Source organism: Anolis carolinensis, chromosome 1 (assembly GCF_035594765.1).
Source record: "Anolis carolinensis isolate JA03-04 chromosome 1, rAnoCar3.1.pri, whole genome shotgun sequence".
NCBI lineage: Eukaryota > Metazoa > Chordata > Lepidosauria > Squamata > Dactyloidae > Anolis > Anolis carolinensis.
In genome coordinates this window covers 330,387,072-330,411,092 of record NC_085841.1, presented here as the reverse complement: position 1 = coordinate 330,411,092, position 24,021 = coordinate 330,387,072, and the positions used below count along the sequence as shown (strand labels likewise).

General features: G+C 45.3%; 1 protein-coding gene across 7 annotated transcripts in view; it reads right to left on the bottom strand.

The window, feature by feature from the left end:
* The window catches only part of ttll5 (tubulin tyrosine ligase like 5), a 177,124-nt gene that overhangs the window by 74,677 nt on the left and 78,426 nt on the right, over positions 1 to 24,021 (bottom strand). For all 7 annotated transcript variants that reach the window (XR_010002127.1, XM_062968328.1, XM_062968329.1 and 4 more), the window contains 5 exons: positions 10,032 to 10,152; positions 8,652 to 8,798; positions 6,569 to 6,672; positions 799 to 926; positions 407 to 520 (listed from right to left, as the gene is read on the bottom strand). Coding sequence is in view for 6 of the 7 variants with exons in the window: in XM_062968328.1 (XP_062824398.1) it covers positions 407 to 520; positions 799 to 926; positions 6,569 to 6,672; positions 8,652 to 8,798; positions 10,032 to 10,152 (614 nt within the window). In the remaining variant the exon portion in view is untranslated. The remainder of the gene's footprint in view (positions 1 to 406; positions 521 to 798; positions 927 to 6,568; positions 6,673 to 8,651; positions 8,799 to 10,031; positions 10,153 to 24,021) is intronic.

The window sequence follows — 24,021 nt, the reverse complement described above, 5'->3', positions numbered from 1 at the left end:
CAGAAAGTGAAGGTGTCACTATCTCAGCTATCCACGTGGACTATTTTAAATTTAAGACTTTTTGGAATTCTGAACAAGGTATACTCAATTTGTTTTCACTTGACTAATCTATTATTTTTTATACCACTCAAAATCAGAATGATCAAAAAAAACCAACACATTTTACTATGATTAATTCTACATTAAAATTTGAAAAAATAAATATTTTTAGTATTGTAACATGCTGATTATTCTGCTCAATGTTTTAATGTCAGTCAAAGTTTTGCAAACAAACATGGTTTTCTGCTGCACTAAATATATGTCTGAATGTCAAAAAGTAACCATATATTATGTCAGATCCTAACATTCAGTCTTATCACCTTGTGTTATATAGGCTGCAAAGTTAATTATGTCCAATTTTACTTACTGGATAGTCTGGTTTCTTTGAGTTGGTCATCTTTCAGCTCCTCTGCCACATTTTCCTTAACCACTGGAATTTGAGACTGCTGTTTTTCAGTTTCTTCCAATTTTTCAGGGTGATCTGAAAAGAAATTTGGAACCGGGTAAAGAAAATCCAATTCCTAGCATGCAGTAATTATGTGTAATGTTTACTACCTATCACCACTTTCTAATGCTACAATAATTAGTTTAGAGTATCTTCAAACAAAAATCCATCACAGCAATAGAAGTGCTTATCAATCCAAACCATTTGGTATTTCCACATATCTAATAAGGAGACCAAATGAAATACTGCACCTTCTCCACGTTTCTATGTGACGCTATCAGAGACAACTATTAGAAGAAGGTATGCATACTCACCCTCTTTGCCCCTGTTTTCCAACTGGCTATTACTGTGCTTTGAAGTTCCAGGGTTTGTTCCCAGGAAGACACTTGCTGATTTATTCTTGTGTGTATAAAACGTCAACACCTCTTCCAGATCACTTTCACTAAGAAAATAATAATAATAATAATAATAATAATAATAATAATAATAATAATAATAATTGTATTTCTTACCTGCCTCTCCTAGTGGCTCGAGAAGGGTTACAACATTGTTAAAACACATAATCATTCTATAAAATAGATGTAGTAAAATGTATTTCTATAAAAACATACTAAAATACACAGAACAAAGATTAAAACACAGGATGCAACTTTAAAATTGATGGTTACAACATCTAGCAAGTGTTTGTAATTCTGTGACACAATTTCAATTGATGCTCAGAGATGCTTAGAGAGAAGCATTCAGTGGAAAAAAATACAATACAAGGAAAGAAACTAAAAGGAAGTGGAAACTGAATTAATATATTTTCTAAGAAAACTGCTGAGTGAACATCCATATCAGCTTTAAGGTCCTTCACATCCAAAACTTTAGCCCAAATACAAATATTACCACAATGGTAATTGTTATCGCTTCCCACCACTGCACATAAATAAGAGGCCTAGTAATAAGAAAAAGTTGACTGTAGGTCAACCTTTTTACAAGTGTCACAGAAATACTGAATAATATTGCTGACAGAATTATTTTTAAATATTCCAGTCTAATGGCCAAGGCTGCCGAGAGCTGGGTATGTTTAGCCTGCAGAAGAGAAGGCTGAGAGGAGACATGATAGCCATATACAAATATGTGAGGGGAAGTCATAGGGAGGAGGGAGCAAGCTTGTTTTCTGCTGCCCTGGAGACTAGGACGCGGAACAATGGCTTCAAACTACAGGAAAGGAGATTCCACCTGAACATTAGGAAGAACTTTCTCACTGTGAGGGCTGTTCGGCAGTGGAACTCTCTGCCCCGGGCTGTGGTGGAGGCTCCTTCTTTGAAGGCTTTTAAGCAGAGGCTGGATGGCCATCTGTTGGGGGTGCTTTGAATGAGATTTTCCTGCTTCTTGCAGGGGGTTGGACTGGACGGCCCGTGAGGTCTCTTCCAACGCTATGATTCTATGAGTCCTGGGATCAGTGCTCATCATTCAACTCTGACCACTCTAAAGTTATACATTCCCTTTCTTTCATGCAACCATAGTTACTGTGTTAGAAAATATGAAAAAAGAAAAAGGGAGTCTGCATCAAGATAGCCTTCATGTTGACAACACTATATAACAACTTCTATTTGTCTGTACAATATTGTAATGATAGACTTTTTGCTTATTTCTGACTGTGGTCCTTCCAATGATCACAAATGGGTTGGTGGGAAAACCCTATTCCTCCTGCCTACCGTACATGTCCATAGAGCAGGCTTATGTGAGGGCACAGATGACCTCTTAAGAACCCAGTTACAAGTAAGCAACCTCTTCTTCTTCTTCATGATCTCTGTGTCTCACACAAGTGGATGATTGCAAAGCTAAACAATGGATGGAGGCTCAGGTTACTGAGGAATTAATGAAAGAACAGCATGGCCAAAACTCACATCTGCTCTAGATCAACAGTACAGTTGTTAATGCTCGATGAACATGGATAGTTCTGATCAGGTACTAGCCTTGCACAAATCAGACAGTGAAATGCTGGTACAGCTGTTGAAGAAGGTACAACTTTAGTAGAATGTGCCATAGACAAAGTGGAACTGGTCATTTAACCAATTCATAGCTTAAATGGATAGTGAGAACTATCCATTTAGAAAATCTTTGTGAAGTCAACTTGATGTCCTTTCTGAGGCCCACCATTACACACAAAGAACCTATTGTAAATATGAAAACAAGCTATGCACCGGATGTAGAAGGAGAATACAGAGATTTCTCCAAAGAAGATATTGGCATTGGAGGAGTCCTTGGAAGGTTTAGATGAAGGTTCAAGACCCCGAAATGCATAAGGTTAGCTCCGACCCTCTCTGCCTTCCGGAAACAGTTAAAAACATGGTTGTTTTGTTGTGCTTTTGACTAGACAAGCCCATTATAACGTGGCCATATCCCTATTGAAAATCTCCCTGTCATTTTATAATTTGTCTTCCATTCCAGATTTATCTTTCTACCTGTCTTGTCTTTTGGATATATGTTCTATTTTGACAGAGACATTCTCTCCTCAGTTTGACTGTCGCCCGTATTGTTGTGCTATATTAGACTTTTAATGCCTTAAATGATTGTTTTAATATTTTTGTTTTAATTATGTTTTATTTAAATTATGACTGGTTTAATTAGTTTTTGTCTGAACTATTCATTTTATGATGTTATATGATATGCTCGGCTTGGCCCCATGTGAGCCGCTCTGAGTCCCTGTTGGGGAGATGGAGGCGGCATACAAAAATAAAGTTATTATATTATTATAAGAACTAACACACATTTTGTATTCATAAGAATGTTCCTTATGTCCCAAAGTAGATTCTTTGTGCAGTATATAGTATTGAAAGGAACTAAGGAGAAGTTACGATTGAATTCTCTAGGTTGTCAGTCAAAGTATCCTGATGTCTAGATAGAGGACCTAGCCTTGTCAGTGGGATAGGAAGTCTGCTCAGTGTAGAATATTCAAGTACTTTCACTTGAAAGATATAGCAGTGAAGTGGTTTCTTTGGCCACTAAGTAACAACTACAATTGTGTTGGACTTGGCCCTGACTACCAAAGCAGGCTCTATAGACAAAACAGAGGTAGTCAGTAGCAAAGATGTAATCAATTCTGATAGGGACATCAAAATCAAGGATTGCCCAGATTTCTTTAGTTTAGCATTAGGAACATACTCTGGTCCAACACCTGGAGTGATTTTTCCCACCAGTGGACCTTATGGGCATGATTCTTCAGAGTGTGCAACATAAAGCCTTTGTAATATGTCCTCCATGTTGTTTAACATATACATGAAGCCACTGGGAGAAATCATCCGGCGTTTCTGGGTGTCATCTGAACACAGATGATGTCCAACTCTGTTACTCCTTCCCACCTGTCACTAAGGAGGCTGTTCAGGTCCTGAACCGGTGCTTGGCTGCTGTGTCGGACTGGATGAGGGTGAAAAAATTGAAATTGAATCCAGACAAGACAGAGATCCTCCTGGTCAGTCATAAGGCCGAACAGGGGATAGGGTTACAGCCTGTGTTGGATGGGGTTACACTTGCCCTGAAGATACACGTTCGCAGCTTGGGTGTTCTCCTGGATTCATCGCTGAGCCTGAAGTCCCAGGTCTCGGTGGTGACCAGGGGAGCATTTGCGCCTGTACCTTGGGAAGTCTGACTTGGCCACGGTAGAATCTGGAAGAATTCCGGAAGAATCTGAAAACCTGGCTTTTCCGGAAAGCCTTTGATGAGTGACTTTTGTTGGTTTAAGATGCCTGCCTATGTAATAATAGACCCACTGATCTGCCCTTTTATTGTCACTATTGTCATTTATAGTACTTCATTGACTATGTCAATTATGTAACTATCTCCTCCCGATTTGACACATTCACCTTTCGGCCCAGACTTGTGTTTGATATACCTGTTTTAACATTTTATCTTGTAAGATTGTCCTTTTCGATTGTTTTACCGATATTGTTGATTTATTGTTGTAAATTTGTGTTTTTGTTTTGATTTTATATTGTGATGTTGGGCAAGGCCCCATGTGAGCTGCCCCGAGTCCCTTCAGGGAGATGGGGCGGGGTACAAGAATAAATTATTATTATTATTATTATTATTATTATTATTATTATTATTATTATTATTATTAGTCCACGCTCTTGTTACATTCCGTTTGGATTACTGCAATGCGCTCTACATGGGGCTGCCTTTGAAGAGGGCCCGGAAGCTTCAATTAGTACAATGGGTGGCAGCCAGGCTTATAACTGGAGCAGCCTACAGGGAGCATACCACTCCTCTATTGCGCAGCTCCACTGCCTGTCAATATGCTACCGAGCCCAATTCAAAGTGCTGGCCTTGGTCCAACTTACCTGTCCGAACATATCTCCTCCTATGAGCCTACGAGAACTTTAAGATCACTTGGGGAGGCCCTGCTCTCGGTCCCACCTGCCTCGCAAACGCAGCTGGTGGGGACAAGAGACAGGGCCTTCTTAGTGGTGGCTTCTCGGCTGTGGAATTCTCTCTCTAGCGACATCCGGCAGGCTCCATCCCTTCTTGGTTTTAGAAAGAAATTGAAGACCTGGCTATACGCTCAAGTAATTAAAGAATAAGCTCTGATGGCTTCGACTCTGTCTAGATCAAGTTTTATGTGCAAGGTTTTTCGGATGAATGGTTTTAAGCACTTTATATGTTCTATATTTGTATATTGTTTTATTATTATTACTTGTTTTTAATTGCTTTATGTTTTATCGTACTGTACTGTTGTTTATTGGCATTGAATTTTGCCAGATTTGTAAGCCACCTTGAGTCCCCTCAGGTGAGAAAGGTGGGATAGAAGTGATGTAAATAAATAAATAAATATATACAATGTGCTGCTCCCCCAAATACAAGAAATATTAAGACAATTGGAAAGAGAAACCCTTGAAATATAAGGACACATTTTAAAGAAAGAGAAAGAAGAGGTCAAAAGAATTAATATAAGAAATGATGACAAAAAAGAAAGAAGGGCAAGAAGAGAGACAAATGAGCTATGAGGTAAAGAGAAAATATTTTATATACAGTATACATAAATGCATTCATCACAGTGAGAGAAATAAAAGAGTAAAGTGAAGGATAAAGAAAACCAGAGAAAGGTGTGGGAAACTACTCAACAGGAAAATACCCCGACAAGAAGTTGTTCTACTGGAGGACAGAAAGAAACTAAGGGAACCACAGCTTGGCAGGCTAGAACATGCACAGTGTGTGTGCTCGTTACCACTAAGCTATTCAGCCTTGGAACATTCAAACCCCATTTGTATGAGGTACAAAGACCACAAAAAAGTGAGTGACAAACTAGAGAAAAGAGACATAGCAGAATAAATGCAATATATTCAACTGCAGTTTTGCGTCTATGTTAAAGTAAAGGTAAAGGTTTTCCCCTAACATTAAGTCTAGTTGTGTCCAACTTTGGGGTGTGGTACTCATCTCCATTTCTAAGCCTAAGAGCCAGCATTGTCCATAGGTCATGGAGCACTGTTACCTTCCCGCCAGAGTGGTACCTATCATATTTGCATGTTTTCGATCTGCTAGGTTGGCATTAGGAGATTAACAGCAGGAGCTCGCCCCACTCCCCGGATTTGAACCGCCAACCTTTTGGTCAGCAAGTTTAGCAGTTCAGCGGTTTAACCCGCTGCATCACTGGGGGCTCTGCATATATGTTACTGAACATATTATGCCATATTGAGTTAAGACTGTAGATGCACTTTAAACAGGGTCCTTTAACTACTTAACCCTATTAAAAGGTGAGATGATGTAGCTTTTTTAAGCTATCCAACTACACTGTGGTCAAAGCCAATGCAATTAAGGAAGATGGTTGCTAAATATCAGCGAGTGGTTATCTGCAAGAACCATAATGTGCTTGTTTGAGCTGAAGAGATTCATGTTTGGTCAAACTTGGTGCAAGAAAGGCAATATTTCAATAATTCAAGGATTTTGGGATATAATAACAAAAATTCTGCTTTGTATAGTAGAACAGTACCAACAGAGAAGGAGAATCTGTAACCACACATGCTGTTCCCAGCATATCTGCAAATAAAAGTGTAAAAGGGAGGAGATGCTTAAGAAAAGAATTAAAAAATCAGTCCGTACCTTGCTTTAATAACAAATTCATGAAACCCTTCAGGATCCACACCCTCTTCTTCCTCCTCCTCCTGTTTCTGTTTTAATTTTTTCTGAGCCATCTGATCAGTTTCCTACAAGTAAGCAACACTGAAGTAATCTCTCCAGCCATCCTGCCTGCATATACATTATGAGGTATTTAAAATGTTTCCAAATGAAACAGTTAAGGGAGTCCAACAGTTAACACATCAAGCACATTCATCACATTGGAACTAACAAGCCACATGGGATTCTATGATCCTCATTGCTAATCCTGAGCTACAAAAAAGCACCATGATTACAAGCAGTAGACCCAATATTTTCATTCTGTATAAGAATGAGGACTAGATTTTAAAAATGAAAACTCATAGAGTGCACACTGCTCTACAATATCATCTAGAGCCTTTTCTAGCATATTAAAGATTTCAGGTTAACCAGTGATAAATCTTTTCAATTACACTTAAAATATGCCTTAGTCTGTGGGACAATGTTGAAGCCAATACATTTTCTATTGGAATATAACTATTCTTTCTCACAATGGACAGAAATTCTGTCATTGTCTGCTTATCTTGGTCAAGGCAAAGGGCTTTTATTCATAATTTCTATATGTAAAATTTATTTTGTTATGGCAGCTGAAATATATTTGCACAGGGACCAATCTGTAAAACAAAAACATTTGTGATTTTGGGAGTTTTAATTGCTTAAAGGTTTACTTCTAAAAACCTTAACTGGCTTTATTCTTGTTTTAAGAAAGCATGTACAAATATAAGCACACCTGCAACCTCCTATGGATCTCAACTTTTAGAATGTACAAATAATCATCATATGAAAATTAGCATACTTTGAAATGTAGCTGTATTTGTCTGTACTACGCACATAGCTTACTGTATTTTCTTTTAATGTAGCAGTTCATATGGTACAAAAGCAAGAAATGTGTGAGTTTTAATGGCAAAATATGCATAACATCTGTGTACTTAAATAGCTGGTTTTGCCTACAGAAGAGCAAGAAAGAAGCAATACCATTGTCAAAGTCATCCATGCCACTCCCAATTGATAGATTGTAAATGCCAAACTGAACTTGGGCACTTCCTATTTGGTATTCTCTGACTAATGGAAGCTAAACAGTGAACTGTGTGGCTAAAATATAATTGTCAAGATTCAATAGTTATGGTGTTTACAAAGTGTAAATGGGGGGGGGGGAGGTGGAGAAAAACAATGGACAACAAAACATTATAAAATTAAAATTGCTTTAAAACTATACTATATCCTTTTTTTAAAAAAAAGAAAAGTTTCAAATACTGAGGTCTTAGGCATGTTTCCTGCAATAGGTTATCTCCTTTTGCATTTGTAAAAGATTAATTGTACTTCAGTTTTTTAAACCACCCACCTATAACTCGGCCACACATACATTCAGTCAGAGAACACCAACTTGGCAAGCAAAAGGCATCATACTGTGTGACCACTGGTTTTATAGCATCTCTGTAAAAACAATCTAATTTAGACTTCACTTTACTGAACTACTTTGCTTACTTCTAACTTTGCAAAAGCCCAGTGATACTATCAAAGATTTCTGATCGCTGTTTTCAGAGAGAATCAGAATCATAACATGGAAAAAATCTGCTTGCGAAATCTACTTATCTACACAGCCAATTCAGTCCCTGCTCTATTACATTTCCCTGTCCACTTGTTCCTAATATGATAAACATCTATCTGCAAAATTTTGGGGTTCCTGCTTAGCAAAAAGGGACATCAGCAACCCAAGTAACAAAACTCGGGGCCTGATAAAAACAGGTTCTCAAGTTATTATTAAAAAAGCTGAATAAGCAAAAGCTTAGGCCTGTCCTGTATCATATGAAAATGAATCTGAATTTAATGAACTGTGACATTGCCTCTTTTCAACATAGAAAGCAGGAAGTTTGAAAGCATGAATTACTCATGATTTTACTTTGTTTGCTTCTTTACATCATTTCAGCCTTGGAGTACAATAAAATAAAAGCAGGGAGTACTGATGTCTAAGATTAATCAAATTCATTGTCTCTTACACTAGACCCCAGCTTACACAACCAATACTCACCCTATTATAACAGATGATGAATTCACCAAGCTGGTGAGCCAAGATGCGCCTACGGTCAAACAAGGCCAGGCGCCGACTTGGGAGAAGCATTCTCAAAGACTGTTGAAGATTACTTGCTGCTCGCTTCAAAAAGCGAACCACTAGCTCCTGTCATCAAGGAACAAAATGAAGGAATAAATCCATCTAAATGATGTCTTCTATTTTACTGTAAAATGATATTGACAAGGTATTTGGACTGGGGATAAGAAGTGTATTGTAAAACAGTCAAAAAGGAGCAAACTCATAGGAAAAAGATGCAAGTTATGATGTTCAGGAAACTTTGACTAACAGAAATAGAGATAAAATATCTCTTTGAATGGATTACAAGCTTTTATATCAAATTCTGAATACTACTATCACCACTATGCATCTCTGGCACCACCTCTGGTCACCTTCTCCAAGTCTCATGCCTTATATCAACCTGGCTGGAAAACCATGCCATTCTATCTCAATATGTCAACCCCAATAGTAGGGGGAACTGTCTCCAAAATGAACACTAAAGCAAGATGCCTGCCATGGGTGTTTAGTTTCAAACATATTCTGTCTCCAGTCTGGATTTACTTTTGGTTAGGTGTCCTACTAAACATGCAAATGAACTGCCTCATAGCCAAAGTGTTGAATTTCACAGCTTACATCTCACCAGCATTATATTAGGTTGGTTTGATCTGTTATTTTAAACATTATTTTTCACAGCACAGCAGACAAAGTAGCTCTCAGAAAGCCAGTTTCAATTTTCCACTTGGAAAGAGCAGGAGTAACATTTTCCACTGAGGCAAACTGATTATTCCCAATTCCTGACATAAGGCTTTTAATCTATGAGCTAGATTGGCTCTTTCCTTGTAGCCTGTTTTCATAGACTCTTTCTGGGCTAAGAAAACTGCCTGCTAAGGGCAAGGACTGGAAGGGGGACTGTTTTATTAAATGCTAAAAAGCAGCTGCTTCATATACAACACAATGGTTCAGCTACTGTCTAGGGAGTGAGTAGACAACTCAAAATTATGTCTGGAAACCACGTTCCAGATACAGACAGTTCAACGTGGGAATGGGAAACCTATGTAAAAAGGTGGAAAATAGAGAACTATGTTCTATTCAGCTGGGTTTATCTTCTTTGGAGCCTAAACTCTCCTCTTCTAAATGATCAGCACACAAATAATGTAGTCTGGTTCAGAGAAGAGAAGTGTTCAAATCATTTCAGTGACAGAGACAATATGAGCTAGTCTTGCAATGGTAAACTAAGCCTAGCTGATGGAAATCAGCTTCACACTGTGATTCAGGAATGCTGACTAGGATCAATTGGTTTCTCCTCCATGAAGGGAGTTGGATAAGCAGACTATTTCTTACCATTTGTTCATCTTCCTTGGCAGCCCAGGCAGGATTATGGACCTGATCCCCAGCCTCTTTCATCAGGCGCAACTGGACACGATGCAAGTAGGCAGAGAAAGCTTTGCGAGCCTGAACTTTGCTGCAGAAGCAGAGAGGCATAGGTAACTGTCAGAAGTACAGCTAAGATCCACTGACTTTAGACTCAAAAAGCTCTCTGGACACATTGTTAGCTGCTATAGAGGAAAGAGCTGTTTTAGGATCAGAAGCTTTGTACATGGGATCATGGTGCAAATGCAAAGGATGGTTCCATCTTTCTCAGAAAGTATTAGAAAAATAATCCTAAGATCTGATAGGGAAGCTCTCTCTCAAACACAAACTTCTGGAGGATAAATTCAGTATCACCCCACCTATCTATCTTGCTGTCTAGGGGGAAAGCCAAATTATACATTTTATAGTGAAAATTCTTTAATAATCTTCATTGCAAATTGGGCAGAGGATGGAAAAAAAATCTTGACATTAAGATGAAAGTGGCAGACTATTAATTTTGCAAGGGAATATGATACCTCTATATAGAGAAAGTTGGATCCAAACTAAGGAGGTTACTCTTAAATCCCACTGAATTCAACCTGAAATGTTAGTCATGACTAATACAAGTTCCATTAATTTCAATTAGATCTTAGTGTAGATAACTTTGTCTGGATCCAGCTCAGAAAATAAATACATTACTGAAACTTGGAGAGAGCTGTTAAAACCTCCCCAGTGTCTCAAACACAAGGCTGCATTTTCCATTTACAAGGGCTCTTGAAATAGATCACTGAATATACTTAAAACATTTGAACAGAGTCAAAAACCTGGAATATTATGTTCATTATCTTCAAAAGAAAGTAAAGCAAAATTTAAGTTTTAAGATTAATCCAAAATGCATAGCATTACAGTTCTATTCAAACAACTTCGCAAAGCCAGCCAAACTGGTTAGCTGCAGACCATATGATTGTCTCTTGAATCCAAAGATGCATTGATCATATCAAACTGGGCTCTCTCTTTGCTCTAACCACAGAGGTTAGCTGACAAAAGCATTATCTTTTGATACAATAGCTTTTGACAAGGTGAGATGTTTCTACTAAGTAAGTTCTGTCCATGACAGAGTTATGGGGCAGTATTTTAATTTTTTAAAAGTAAAAAAGGAGAAATGGAGCATAACAGAGAGAATGCAAACCTCCAAGGTCCTCTGGGGGACAAGGTGGATGTCCCAGCCCACTTCAATCTAGGAAATGAAAGCCAAGATGGTGTTTATCTCCTGTTTGGAGTCAGCTGTGTCCCTTACATATAATGCCTGATTGCAGAGCTTGCCCTGGCAGTGGACATCTACCTTCAATAAATTATGCTATTCTTGTTGCAGCAAAAGCCAACCCAAAGAAGAGGAGTCTACCTATGTGAGTAGAACCACCGCTAACACCAGACAAAATGTGGTAGTAGGATCCCAGCAAGTGCTAGTGTGTCAGTGGTGACACTAGGTCAAGGGTCTACTAAGCTAGGGATTGGTTCCAAATAGTCTTCCCCCAAAAATAAATATCTACATCTGGTTTTCACTTTGAAAGTATCACGAGTAACAGTCAAAATGCTACATCAGTGAATGCAAAAAACCCACCCTTGATTCAGGATCAGAACCTGAGTAATTTACACTGACCTGGTTGCATTAAAAGAACCTTGGTTAGATGAAGTTGGGGTGGGTGGGTGGGTGTTAACCTCTCCTAGTTTTGTTCACCAGGATCCCCAGTACAGCAGCAGGTGAGAACTGGAGAACCCACCCAGCTGTTCGACGATCTTCCTTTCTAGGCTGGCTGAACTGGTCTCAGCAGTTGTGCTACCCTCCCCCCACTCTCAAAAGCTTGTTGTGCTGGAGGACTTCAATATCTATCCTGAAACCACTCTGTTGGAAGCAACTCAGGACTTCACATCCCTCATGATAATCATGAACCTTTCTGAAGTATCATCTGATAAAACCCATGCTTCAGGGCACACTCTGGACTCAAGTTTTTTGTGTAGGTCACGATTTTGGTGGTCTGGTTTGCTTTCCAAAGTTCTCTTGTTATGGATAGACTGCTACCTGGTAGGATTTAGATTCACAGGGAGATGGAGCTTCTTTAGGACTGGCAGTGTGTGCTATTAAGATGGCCTACTTCAGAAGTTCTATGAATCCAGGTGGATTTCTGATGGCCCTTGGGGCATTTCCTTTGTTTAGGTAGGGGATCCTGCTGGAAGACCTGGGAATAGGAACATGGCAAGGGTAGAGGACAACTGTTTTTAAGTGTTTCCTCCCATGGAATGGAGCTAAGTGAGTCCTCGGGGAGCTGGTGACGAAACAAATGGAATAGAAGGACAGGTTGCTTACCTGTAACCGTGTTTCTTCGAGTGTACTCTGTGAATTCACACTAATGGAGAGACTGCGCCTGCGCAGGTTCCAACGGAAACTCTTCCCAAGCTAAAGTTTAAATTTTGGCGGTAGCCACGCCCCCCATCCCCAGAGGGCATATAAGGCGGCCCTGGGCGTCCGCTCTCCAGTTCCTGCGCCGCCAAGGCAACGAGAAAGGAAGAGGGTTTGCCAGAGGGGAAGGAAGGGTGGGCTTGTGTGAATTCACAGAGTACACTCGAAGAAACACGGTTACAGGTAAGCAACCTGTCCTTTTTCTTCGTGTACTCTGTGAATGCACACTAATGGAGACTAGCACGCTTAGGTCCCGGATGGTGGGACAAGGCAAACCTTAATCACAAGTTGATGTCCAAACACATCTTTATTAAACATAAATAACATGGCCCGAAGGACCCGTATAGTAACACAAGCATCATGCCAAGAGAGGAACTTGGTAGGACACCAAATAAACAATTTCAAACATGAGGAAAAAACAAGTACTGTGCATTATCTCCGAAAGGGAGAGAAGGAGAAGTACATAAGGCACAATGGTTCAGGAAAACAGTGCAAATTAGAACATAGATATGGTACAACGAGATGGCCAAACACGGGGACATCTGGTAAGAAAGAACCATTGAGGAGGGACCCTCCAGGGGGCCGGGTGGTAGGTAAGTCTCGAGGATAAATTCCTCAGGACAAACAGGAGGACAAAACCGATCTAGCAAAGGCTGAGTCTTTTAAGGCTTTTTGGTCTATTCTATAGTGAGAGACAAAAGTAAGGGGGTTAGACCAGATCGCCGCCTTACAAATAGAGTCTAGCGGGATGCCCCTCAAAAAGGCAGTTGATGTGGAAAGACCTCTCGTCGAACGCGGGCGAACGGACGAGGGAGGTGGACGTTTAGCCAGTTCGTAGGCAAGTTCAATGGCTTGAGCAATCCAGTGAGATAACCTTTGCGAAGAAATAGGATTACCCAGCTTATCTGGGGCATGGGCTATAAAGAGTCTCTGAGTCTTACGAATGTCCTTGGTGCGGTCCCGATAGAAGAGAAGAGCCCTATGGACGTCGAGGAGCTGCAGCCTCCGTTCCAGAGGAGACGAGGGGTTCGGAAAGAAAGCGGGAAGGACAATGTCCTGGTTAAGGTGAAAAGCCGAGACCACCTTGGGGAGGAAGGTGATGTCCGGGCGGAGAACGGCTCGGTCGTGATGAAAGCGAAGATAAGGTTCATCAACCCTAAGGGCCGCCAGCTCCGAAGGTCTGCGAGCCGAAGTTATGGCCACCAGGAAAACTACTTTCCAAGAAAGTAGGCGCAGGTCGGTAGATGCTAGAGGCTCGAAAGGAGAGGAAGTTAGCTGGGAGAGCACGAGCTCGAGGTTCCAGCCTGGCGTAGGTGGCTGGGAGGGCGGACGGATGTTGTTGTACCCCTTTAAGAAGGTTTTCACAAGATGGTCAGAGAATAAAGATGGTCTACCATGTTGTTGGAAACACCAGGAAAGAGCAGCCAGATAAGACTTCATAGAGGAAAGCGAAAGCTCCTGATCTGCAAGAGTCATAAGAAAGTCCAAGACTATCGGTACCGAGGTCGGAAAAACGGCGATGTCCCGAGACCGGAGAAAAGCACGGAAGCGGGAGATTTTATAAGTGTATGATCTGGTTGTAGCCGGCTTGTGGGCCGCCCGGAGGATCTCCTGCAGGTTTTGCGGGAGGGAGGTTAGGCGAGAATTCTCCATGCAGTGAGATGTAGAGAGGGGAGATCCGGGTGCAGGATCTGACCGTTTTCTCTGGATAAGAGGTGTGGCAGAAGAGGTAGAGTGAGAAAGTTCATTTTGGAGAGGTGGAGAAGAGCCGGATACCAAGGCTGTCGAGGCCAAGCTGGTGTTATCAGGATCGCCGATGTCGAAATCGACCGGAGTCTCTGGAGGACCTTCGGTATCAGGGGGAACGGCGGAAAGAGGTAGATCGGTTCCTACGACCAGTCCAGAAGGAAAGCGTCTCCCAGACAGCCCGGAAAGGAAGCCGGAGGAAGTCTCGCGCCGTATCGAGGTAGTTGCGCGTTCTGGGGAGAGGCAAAGAGGTCCAGAGTGGGGAATCCCCACTTTCGGAAGAGAGAGAGAAGAGTATCGGGATCGAGCATCCACTCGTGGGAGGAACTCGTCATTCTGCTGAGGGCGTCCGCCAAGTCGTTTTGGATCCCGGGAAGATGGACTGCCAGGATCTGTACGTTGCGGCTTATGCACCAGGACCACAGCTGAGAGGAAAGGAGCATCAGCTTCCTCGAACCCGTGCCACCCTGTTTGTTGATGTAGAAGACTGCCACTGTGTTGTCCGATTGAACGAGGACAGACTTCTGGGAGATCAGGCGGGAGAAGGCTTTCAGAGCTTTGAGGATAGCGAAAAGTTCGAGAAAGTTTATGTGATTGGTCCTTTCGGAACGAGACCAAAGACCTTGTATGGTGAGACTGCCCAGGTGGGCTCCCCAGCCGTAATTGGAGGAGTCCGTGGTCACGGTGACCGAAGGAGAAGGCTGGTGAAACGGGAGGCCCTTGCAAACGTTGGAGAGGGACTTCCACCAGCGGAGCGAGCGACGAACATGGAGCGGGATGGAGAGAAACCTCGAGTTGGGGTGGCGGGATGGTTTGAAGACGTCTATAAACCAACGCTGCAGGGTGCGAAGATGGAGCCTGGCAAACGGGGTCGTGAGGACTGTGGAGGCCATGTGGCCCAGGAGTACTTGGATGGACCGGGCTCGAACTCTCCGGTTGGTTTCGCAGAGGGAGATTTGATGCCGAAGGGCGAGAAACCTGTCGAGCGGGAGGGAGACAGTTTGAGAGAGTGAGTTGAACAGGGCGCCGATGAAGCGGATCTTGTTCGACGGAATAAGGTGAGATTTGTCGAGATTTAACTGGAGACCGAGAGAGTCGAGAAGAGTGAGGGTAACGTCGACGTGGCAACGGAGGAGGACAGGGTCGGGCCCGACCAGAAGCCAATCGTCCAGATATGGAAAATTGTGATCCCATGGAGTCTGAGGTGGGCAGCCACGACAGCGACGACTTTGGTGAAAACCCTTGGGGCTGTGACGAGGCCGAAGGGTAAAACGGTGAACTGGTAGGTCTGGTCGAGGACTTTGAAGCAAAGGAAGCGCCTGTGGCTTTTTCGAATCGCCACGTGGAAATAAGCATCTCGTAAATCTATGGAGACGAAGTAGTCTCCGCGCTGAAGCATGGGAAGGATGGAAGCAATGGATACCATCCTGAATTTTGTAGGGCGTATAAACGTATTGAGCACGCGCAAGTCCAAAATGGGGCGGAGCCCCCCTCCCCTCTTCGGGACCGTGAAGTACCTGGAGAAGAAGTTTTGAGGGTCCTGTACTGATGGAGAAGGCCGAATAGCCCCTTTGGCGAGAAGGGTGTCGATTTCGGCGAGAATTTCCTGAGAAGGGTTGGATAAAAGGATTTGTCCTGTGGGCGGGAGCTCTTCGAACTCCAAGGCATAACCGTCTCGAACAATTCGGAGAACCCAGGCATCCGAAGTAATAGACTCCCACTGATGGAAGAAAGGAGCCAGGCGATCTGAAAAGAGGCCGTGAGGTTGATGTAGCAGAGGGGAGGGCTGCGGAGGAGTGGGTCCTGCATCGATACCGGAGGTAGAGACCCGACAAGGAGAAATGGCGTCAGGAGCGCCGATGAGGCTGGCCGGAGGTAGGAGTAGTACGGCCGCGCTGCTTCTGAGGATGAGCAGGCCGGCGAGGTTGTTGACGGTTCTGGTTATTCGAAACCGAGGGACGCCTGAAGGGCTGGTGTCGGTAAGAAGGAGGCGGAAACCGACGAAAGCGTTGAGGAAACCATTTGGTACGGTGAGTTTGAGGCTGGTCCCCACATTTGGTAGCCAGGACCTTAAAATCATGGTTAGTTTTGAGTTTATCGTCGGTGCCGGAATTAAAGAGACCCAAGGCGTCGAACGGAAGGTCTTCAATAACTTGTCTGGAGGAAGAAGACAGGCCCGACGATCTCAGCCAGGCGTGACGGCGGATGGCAATGGCGTGGGCGATCATCTTACCGGCCGTGTCGCCTGTATGTTTTGCCATCTGAATTTGATGATGGGCTAGGGAGTCAGCCTCTTGCTGAAGAGTAGACAACACCGAACGGTCCTCGTCAGACAGCTTTGAGAAGAAGGGTTGAGCTTTCTCCCAAAGGATTTGCTGGTATGCACCCATACAGGCCCCATAGTTCGCTATTCTGCAAAGTAGAAGGGCCCCAGAATAGAGCTTTCGGCCCACGACGTCAAACCTTTTGCCCTCTCTATCCGCAGGAGTATTAGATTCACGACCGGAGGTCTGTGAAGCTTTAACGACCATAGAATTCGGGTCGGGATGGTGTTTTAGCCACTCTAAGGCATCGTCATCGGTGCAGTACCAGGATTCGATCCTTTTTGAGGTAGGAGGGATCGAGGAAGGAGTTTTCCAGGATGCCTGGATGACGTCCAGAAGGTAAGGTAAGAACGGAAGCAGCGTGGCCGGGGGGGGCTTGGGCTTGGACCCGCTTGAAAACCGGATCAGACACCGCCTTAGAAGTTTGTTTGATCTCTAGACCTAGAGCATCGGCCATTCTCACTATTTGGTCCGAAAAGGCCCGAATATTGTCTGTGGGTGAGGGAGGATCCACCTCGTATGCATCATGAGGAGGAGAGAGGTCGAGGCCGAGAGACACCACCGAGGCTGAGAGAGCGGAGTCAGGGCGATCGATATCGATCTCATCGTCCTCAGCCCCTTGGGGGGACTGTGATGACTCATGGGCCATGTAGTCCTGTTCCTAGCACTGTTGTGACAGATGAAGAGGAAAACTTAGGTTTCCCACCGTTTCAGCCAGAATTGGAGCTTTTTCAGCCAGAATTGGAGCCCTTGCACCTGCAGGAGATTTGCCTTCCAGAAGTCTGCCAAACAAGCCTTGAGCCAAAATCTCCCCCATTTTCTCGCCGTGATTATTATAAACAACAGAAAAGCGCTCAGGAGGCTTCTCGCAGGAGCGCTAGGATCGCTGCCAGGCATTCAGCTGATTAAGCCTGCTTCCCATGGGAAACTTTAGGGAGTCATGCATCTGGACGCAGAGAATGGCTTTCGGTTCTGGTTCCCCAGAGAATTGTTCTATGGCGGGAAAACGAGACCCTATTTAGGTGTTTTGCCCACGTAGGAACCTTGCGGAGTCAATTCGTCAGCTTCGGGAGTAGGTTGTGTGTGGACTACGCTACTCCCGCGTCCAAGCCCTTTGTTCCCGTTTCCAGCCTTGCCTTGCTTCCCAGGACCTTCTCTTGCTCCACGGACCTCGCCTTGCTTCCCGGACCTCGCCACGGATTTACCACGGATCCTGTTCTTGCTCCTCATTTCTTGTTGCCTTGAATTAAGCCTAGTGTTCCAAGAATCAAGTCTACTTCCTAGCCTTGCTTAAGTTTCATGGACCTTGTCATCTCCCCTCACTTTGCTTGGCAAAGTGAGTGTTTCGGTTACTGGATTACAACTTTGGACCTTAATATTTCATATTGGACATTGTTTCTTTGGACTAATTTTGACCTTTCCTGAAAGGTCTACTTCTGGACTATTTTCTACACTTGTTTTTATTAACTTTATATACTCCTACAATAAAGATATTAGATAGATTCTGGCCTCTGTGTATGGTTATTGGTGCTCTGCAGCCTGGGTCTTGACAGTTTGACTCCGCCACCTTAAGCACCAATCAACCTAGGCCAGAATGTCTACCGGAGCCGGGCCGGGAGACAAGCCACTCAGCTATACCATCGCCAAGGATGAAGTGGACAGAATCCGTGATATGATCCATGCGCCGGAGGGAGAAATACGGGGCTTGAAGGAACGCGGAATCCGTCTCCCTGCCCTGGCATTGCCAACCAAGTTTTCTGGAGAAGCTTCCAAGGTTCACGTTTTCCGTCGTCAATGCCAGGCATACCTAGAAGCCCGTGATGCCGAGTTTCCCAAAGAAGACATCAAGGTGGCGTGGATTTACAGTCTCCTGGACGGCCCCGCGGCCAACTGGGCCACGGCGCTGTTCGATGAAGCCTCCCCACACCTAAGTTCCGCGCAAAACTTCCTAAATCACCTTAAGGCGACTTGGGGAATCGAGGACAATTTAGAGGCGGCCGGCCACAAACTCCGGCGCCTTTCTCAAGGGGACAGGCCCTTGTCCCAGTACATAGCCGAGTTCCGAGTGCTGGCTCAAAACACTGGTTGGAATGGCATAGCCCTCAGAGGACAGTTTCGGGAGGGTCTCAATATCGAGATGTTGGAAGAAATCTCCAAGGTGGATCCTCCGAACTCTCTTGAAAGACTTATTGACCAATGTTTACGAGCCGAAGTCATGCTTGCCAACCGAAAACAATGGCTCCGAGGCCAGAGTGGGAGAGCTGGGGCAAAACCTCCCGCTCCCGCCGGCGTCCTGCCACGTCCAGTGTGGAGACCCCCGCCACCAGCCCCATACCCCAGAGAAAGCGGGGAGGTGCCGATGCAATTGGGCAATGTGCGCCCCAGGTTAGACGTTGCCGAGAAGGCCCGCCGCCAACGTTTAAACCTCTGTTGGTACTGTGGAGACGGGGCCACTTTGCCAGAGAGTGCCCAGCCAAAAGAAAGCCCGCCGCTCGTTTGGCGGCGGCGTCCTCCATGGAGTCGGAGACGGCCGGGGCGGCTGGCGCAAAACCGGCGGGGGAAGCCAACGACCGGGCGTAGAAAGGCTCGCCAACCCGGTCAGAAACCCCACTCAAGAGCCGCCAACCGGGGTCCTATTTCTCCTAGTGGTCACCTTGTGGTCAGCGAAAAAAGGACCCGTCATGATCCATGCCATGATAGACTCAGGAGCAACAAACAATTTCATTGATAGAGAGTATGCCGACTCTCTGGGATTACAATATCACGATTTCAAGAACGCCCGGGTGGTGCAAGCCATAGATGGCCGTCCCCTAAAGACAGGTCCAGTAAGCCAATGGACTGAACCCACCAGAATGTGGATAAGGGAACATATGGAAGAGATCTCCTTCTTTGTTACCGAGGTTCCTCATTTCCTTGTGATACTAGGGATTCCATGGCTGACACTCCACGATCCCAGCATCTCTTGGACCAACAGAGAACTGCAGTTTGCTTCTAAATATTGCCAAAACCATTGTCTTGTAGCCAAGGTCTGCCATGCCACAGACGCTGAATCCATCATCACCTTGCCCAAGAAATACTCAGACTTTTGGGATGTTTTCAATGAGAAGGAAGCCGAGAAACTGCCCCCGCATAGGCCTTATGATTGTGCCATTGACTTGGTGGAGGGGGCCCCGATCCCGCGAGGACACCTCTACTCCCTGACTGAACCAGAGCAAGAAGCTCTCAGGGAGTTCATAGAGTCAAACCTCCGCAAGGGGTTCATCAGACCCTCTCAATCCCCAGCCGCTTCCCCAGTGATGTTTGTGAAAAAGAAGTCAGGGGACCTACGCTTGGTGGTGGACTATAGAGCATTGAACAATATCACTAAGCGGAACCGCTATTCCCTGCCTTTGATCTCGGACCTATTAGACCGGCTTCGAGGGGCCAAGGTTTACACCAAGCTGGATCTTCGGGGGGCTTATAATCTAGTTCGCATCAGGGAGGGGGACGAGTGGAAAACCGCCTTCCAGACTAAATTCGGATTATTCGAGTCCCTGGTCATGAATTTCGGTTTATGTGGAGCTCCCGCAACGTTCCAGCATTTTGTCAATGATATCTTTCAGGATTATCTAGATCGATTCTTGATCATCTACTTGGACGATTTTTTGGTGTTTTCTAGATCACAATCAGAACATGAGAACCACGTCAGAATGGTGTTACAACGATTGCGGGATCATGGACTTTATGCCAAGCTGGAAAAATGCGCTTTTGATCTACAAGACGTAGATTTCCTGGGATACCGTGTCTCGCCACTAGGACTCTCCATGGACCCGGCAAAGGTTTCAGCAGTATTGGAATGGCGGGCGCCAACCAACAAGAAAGAGGTGCAGCGTTTCTTGGGGTTCGCGAACTATTACCGCAAGTTCATTCCAGACTTTGCCCGCTGGTCTGATCCAATCACCAGCTGCATCCGTGGGAAACAGCCTTTCCGCTGGACGGAGCAAGCAGAGAAAGGGTTCCAGCAACTAAAGAAATTATTCACGTCCCAGCCAATCCTTCAGCACCCAGATCCTAAAACCCCTTTTGTTGTGCAGGCTGACGCCTCCGATGTGGCAATTGGGGCTGTACTCTTGCAACCCGTGGGAGATCATCTTCACCCTTGTGCTTTTTACTCCCGTCAACTAACAGCCCCAGAGAGAAATTACACTATTTGGGAAAAAGAACTTTTGGCCATAAAGGCAGCCTTTGAAACTTGGAGACATTGGTTAGAAGGGGCCAAATTTCCCATTGAGGTCCATACTGATCATCGGAATCTAGAGCATCTAAGAACTGCCCGCAAGTTAAATCAGAGGCAGCAGCGCTGGGCTTTATTCTTTGAGCGTTTTGACTTCCAGATCCATTATGTAACCCCAGCTCAGACCAAGCAAGCAGATGCCCTATCACGGAAACCAGAATATGCTGCAGGGCGCAGAGAGACCTTTGAATCCCAATTGCTGCAGCCCGAGAACTTTGCCACGCTCACAGTGGGGAACACCAAATCCACTCCAATTGAATCTACTTCCTCTACTCCAGGGCCCCTTTGTGCTCAGGAAATCAGGGCCAGTCAACAGGCGGATGCCTGGGCTCAAGATCAACTTCGCCAAGGACTACATTTTCCCTTCTCGCTTAAGGATGGGTTGCTTTGCTATAGAAATCACGTCTACATCCCTCCAGGACCGGGCAGGGAAAAGGCACTTCGTCTGTGTCATGACTGCAAACCAGCAGGGCATTTCGGATTATTTAAAACCATGCATTTGATCCTAAGAGATTTCTGGTGGCCCAAGTTCCGCAAGGACGTAGAAAAATATGTCAATACCTGCCCGGTATGCCAGCGTTCCAAGACAAGAAGGGAGAAGCCCTCAGGGCTACTGCATACCCTTCCTACTCCATCTCGTCCATGGGAAATAATTTCTGCGGATTTCATCACTGACCTACCACCTTCCCTTGGATTCACCACGATCCTAGTGGTGGTGGACCTTTTTACCAAGTTAGCCCATTTCATTCCCTGCGATGGCCTCCCCACGGCCAAAGAGACTGCAGATTTATTCCTTCAGCATGTTTTCAGACTACATGGTTTGCCCAAGAGTTTGGTCACAGACCGTGGGACTCAATTCACCTCTCGTTTCTGGAAAGCACTACAAAAACTATTGGGCATAGACTCTCGTTTATCTTCGGCTCACCATCCCCAAACGGATGGGCAAACTGAGCGCACCAATGCCACTTTGGAACAATACCTTCGCTGTTATGTAAACTATCAGTAGGACAATTGGGCTTCCCTGCTACCGCTGTCGGAGTTTGCCTACAACAATGGTGTCCAGGCTTCTACTAAAGAAACCCCGTTCTTTGCAAACTACGGCTTCCATCCACGTTTCTTTCCTTCTGTCATTGAAACTTCAGAAGTCCCTGCAGCGGAGGACTGGCTGCAGGAACTCACAGCGGTGCAACAACTTTTGCTCCAGCAACTAGACCAAGCCAAGGAGGACTATAAACGCCACGCTGACAAGCACCGCCAGCCGGGCCCCGAAATCAAGGTAGGAGACCGGGTTCTTCTGTCCACTCGCTTTTTGCCCTCCCACCGCCCTTGCCGGAAGATAGATGCCCGTTTCATTGGTCCCTATCCAGTGGTGGCGCAACTTAACCCCGTGACTTTCAAACTTCAACTTCCGCGCTCTATGCGCATCCATCCAGTGTTTCATCACTCCCTGCTCCTTCCGGCGGATGGTGTGCGCCCTGATACAGACCGGCCGGCCCCCACTCCTGTTTTGGTGGATGGGGAGGAGGAATTCGAGGTTCAGGACATTTTGGATTCTTGCTTTCATCGCCGCCGCCTTCAGTATCTCATTGACTGGGTAGGTTTTGGCCCCGAAGAACGCTCTTGGGAAGACGCTTCCACAGTCCATGCCCCCGATTTAGCCCGCCGCTTCCACCAGGCCTACCCCGCCAAGCCGCGGCCCCGCACCTTGGGAAGGGAGCCCATTTTTGAGGGGGGCCTTGAGGAGGGGGATAGTGTGATGACTCATGGGCCATGTAGTCCCGTTCCTAGCACTGTTGTGACAGATGAAGAGGAAAACTTAGGTTTCCCACCGTTTCAGCCAGAATTGGAGCTTTTTCAGCCAGAATTGGAGCCCTTGCACCTGCAGGAGATTTGCCTTCCAGAAGTCTGCCAAACAAGCCTTGAGCCAAAATCTCCCCCATTTTCTGATTATTATAAACAACAGAAAAGCGCTCAGGAGGCTTCTCGCAGGAGCGCTAGGATCGCTGCCAGGCATTCAGCTGATTAAGCCTGCTTCCCATGGGAAACTTTAGGGAGTCATGCATCTGGACGCAGAGAATGGCTTTCGGTTCTGGTTCCCCAGAGAATTGTTCTATGGCGGGAAAACGAGACCCTATTTAGGTGTTTTGCCCACGTAGGAACCTTGCGGAGTCAATTCGTCAGCTTCGGGAGTAGGTTGTGTGTGGACTACGCTACTCCCGCGTCCAAGCCCTTTGTTCCCGTTTCCAGCCTTGCCTTGCTTCCCAGGACCTTCTCTTGCTCCACGGACCTCGCCTTGCTTCCCGGACCTCGCCACGGATTTACCACGGATCCTGTTCTTGCTCCTCGTTTCTTGTTGCCTTGAATTAAGCCTAGTGTTCCAAGAATCAAGTCTACTTCCTAGCCTTGCTTAAGTTTCATGGACTAAAGGACCTTGTCATCTCCCCTCACTTTGCTTGGCAAAGTGAGTGTTTCGGTTACTGGATTACAACTTTGGACCTTAATATTTCATATTGGACATTGTTTCTTTGGACTAATTTTGACCTTTCCTGAAAGGTCTACTTCTGGACTATTTTCTACACTTGTTTTTATTAACTTTATATACTCCTACAATAAAGATATTAGATAGATTCTGGCCTCTGTGTATGGTTATTGGTGCTCTGCAGCCTGGGTCTTGACAGGGGACTGAGGGGGAGATGAAAGCACAGTCTCTGGGGGAGGCAAGGCCTCAAGAGCAGGAGCCATCTGAGCCCGAGTTTCCTTGGAGGCCGAAGACTGGGCAGCTCGAGCCAAGCGGGTGGTTTGTCTACCCCGTTCCGGTGTCGAGGTCGGGGAAAAAAGCTGCTGGCGTGATGGATGATGCGCGGAAGCAGGTCGAGGCGACGGCACCCTGACCACTGTTTGGGTGGAGTGGTGGGGTGAATCCTGAAGTTCGCCATCAGACAGAACTCGAGGAGAGGGTTGACGAGGCCGCTGTGCCGGAGCGATCGGAGAGGATCTCCTAGAAGAAGTCGCCGAAGAAGAAGGAACGTCTTTTTTAGAAGAGGCAGAAGAAGAGGAGCGTTGAGTCGCTCTCTTTTTAGCAGGCGGCTGTTTAGAACGAACCCTTAGAGATTTTCCCGGCGTCGGAGGGACCATTGCCGAATCGGACTGGGTCCGACGAGCTTCCTCGTGGGCTCTCTT